The sequence below is a fragment of the Camellia sinensis genome, chromosome 11 (genome assembly GCF_055761805.1).
Source record: "Camellia sinensis isolate YWXY chromosome 11, ASM5576180v1, whole genome shotgun sequence".
NCBI classification, from domain to species: Eukaryota; Viridiplantae; Streptophyta; class Magnoliopsida; order Ericales; family Theaceae; genus Camellia; species Camellia sinensis.
Genome location: NC_138971.1, coordinates 101,115,140 through 101,117,451, shown reverse-complemented (window position 1 = coordinate 101,117,451; position 2,312 = coordinate 101,115,140). Strand labels below are relative to the sequence as shown.

The 2,312-nt window shown below is 34.8% G+C and overlaps 1 protein-coding gene across 1 annotated transcript; it reads left to right on the top strand.

Moving 5' to 3' along the window:
• The first annotated feature begins 1,179 nt into the window (after positions 1 to 1,179).
• Positions 1,180 to 1,878, top strand: LOC145802515 (uncharacterized). The gene is made up of 3 exons (XM_082895235.1): positions 1,180 to 1,266; positions 1,355 to 1,426; positions 1,513 to 1,878. The coding sequence occupies exons 1-3, from the start codon at positions 1,180 to 1,182 to the stop codon at positions 1,876 to 1,878; spliced, it is 525 nt and encodes a 174-aa protein (XP_082751361.1).
• Positions 1,879 to 2,312: the final 434 nt, after the last annotated feature.

Sequence of the window (2,312 nt, the reverse complement as noted above, 5' to 3'; positions counted from 1 at the left end):
ATAATTCATAATTCAAAATAAAAAATAATAATAATTATAAATTATGCAAACTTAATTAGTAATTATGCATATAACAATCTGAGAATTTTTTTTGCTATATTTAGATTAATTTTTATTTAGTATTATGACTTTATATTTTATTTAATATATTTTTTTAACTGGCTATTTACTTTTATAAATTATATTTTGTCTAATTATAAAGTAACGTGACCAAATCTTGATATTTTTTTTTGTTATTGTCTTCATGTTTTTATTCATGTAAGTAATTTTTTTAAAATTCATATGCAAAGATACTTTGTATGGGTTGGGTTGCAAATAAAAAAACAAAAAGGGTAGGAAGGAAAGCTGTTTTTGGATTGAAATTGGACATGAACAAAACTTATGATAGGGTTGGGATTTTTTGGTTGCAATTATAGGTAAATTATGGATTCCACAGAAATGGGTGCAGCTGGTTTCACAATGCATTTCAACGGTCTCTTTTTCCATTTTGTGTCTACCAAAAGAATGGGGTGGATTGGGGTTTAGAGACCTTAGGTGTTTTAACCAAGCTTTACTAGCTAAACAGGCATGGCGACTGCTGTCAAATCCGAATATGTTGCTGTCTCAAGTCCGGTTAGGAAAATATTGCCCTAGTCAATCTTTTTGCTTGTTAAGAAGGCCAACAATGCTTCGTGGGGATGGAGTAGTCTTTTGTGAGGTAGGGATCTCCTTAATTCAGGCATCCATTGGGTGGTGGGGAATGGTAAACAGATTTTTCCTTTTGAGGACCAATGGATACCGGTGGTATCTAATCCATTGAAGGGGAAGGATCTGAATAGGTTGTCACCTAGTATGAGAGTAGAGCACTTTATAAATAATGAGCAGAAATGTTGGAGAGAATCTCTGCTTGGACTTTTTTTCCTTGAAGATTGCATTAAACACATTCTCGCAATTCATATTCCGACACATCCTTGTGAGGATAAAGTAATTTGGTGTCCGCTTAAGAGCAGGGAAATATTCGGTAAAGTCTGGGTACAAACAAGCGTTGATTAGATATTATCCGATGTTTGGACAAATAGATCCTGATCAATTGGTGTGGAAAAAGTTGTGCAATTAAGGTTTCCTTCTAAATGGGCTTTATTTATATGGAAGTGTCTGCATAGAATCCTTCTAGCACAGTGGGGGTTAAGAAGGCGAGGAATGGAAGTTGATATCGTGTGTGCTCGTTGTAATAAGAACAATGAAACCCTTGAACATGTGTTTTTCGATTGTTATTTTTCGCAACAGGTACGGAGGGGTTCCATGTTGGGACTTGATTTTAGCATAGGATCCCCTATATCTTTTTTTTAGGTGGTTCAAGGATTGGGTGGATTAGGTTAAGGATGAACAAGTTATTCTTCAATCAGTGGCTATTCCTTGGGTTTTATGGTTACAAAGGAATAACTTTGTATTTACTCATCATCCTAAGGCTATTGATGAAACAATTGAGGAAGCAAGGAATTTTTCATGTTGGCTATTTCTAATGAATGTCAGACTCCATTTGTGCATAATGACAATAATGTTGATAATGGGAGTAAACAACAAGCTAAGTGTATTTTGCAGCAAACACAGGATCACACTGGAGATTCTCAATCCTTGAAGATTATCATTGATGGGGCATGGAAATCGCCTTACATTGATGCAGGGATCGCTTGGCTTTGCATAGACAATAGGAATCAAACAAAATATCAAAATGCAGTTGCAGTGAATCCTCTTCAGAGTCCACTAGCGGCTGAAGCGAAGGCATGTTTGGCAGCTATTTGTTGGGCACAAGACAATGGGTTCAAATGTATTACTATTCAAACTGATTGTCAAGTTTTGGTTCGAATGCTCCAGGAACAAGGAAAAGATTCAGAATGACAGATAGCTACTATTATTAAGAATTGAATTATATTTACAAACAAAACAATTACAAATCAACACAATGATATAATATGGAGAAAAAAAATCACAATTGCAGTACCTCCAATTGTAATAAAAAATCACAAGTCAAAGTCACAAAATAATTCACTAAGAAGACAAAGGAATTACACACGAGAACTCTCAATTACCTAGTAAATCCAGGCCTAAATTGAATCGAACCCAACATGTCTTTTCCACCACTGTCTTTACCTCAGAATTGTTTTATTCAATGTTTAATCAACAACGCCGATGTTGAATCCATAACAAAATCCACCAAAGTTTCATGCTCAAGTTCCCCAGAATTCACCAATGAATATCTCTCTTTGAATTTGTATTAAATGAAAGAAACCCTTTGATGATGGTCAATATGAAGCTTGTTGATCCATCGATCA

Bases quoted from the DNA above. Each gene is read 5' to 3' on its own strand.
- LOC145802515 (XM_082895235.1), top strand. From the start codon at position 1,180: ATGGAAGTTGATATCGTGTGTGCTCGTTGTAATAAGAACAATGAAACC. The intron at 1,267-1,354 runs GTACGGAGGGGT...TGGGTGGATTAG, and splicing joins ATTGTTATTTTTCGCAACAG to GTTAAGGATGAACAAGTTAT. The intron at 1,427-1,512 runs GTATTTACTCAT...AATGAATGTCAG, and splicing joins GGTTACAAAGGAATAACTTT to ACTCCATTTGTGCATAATGA.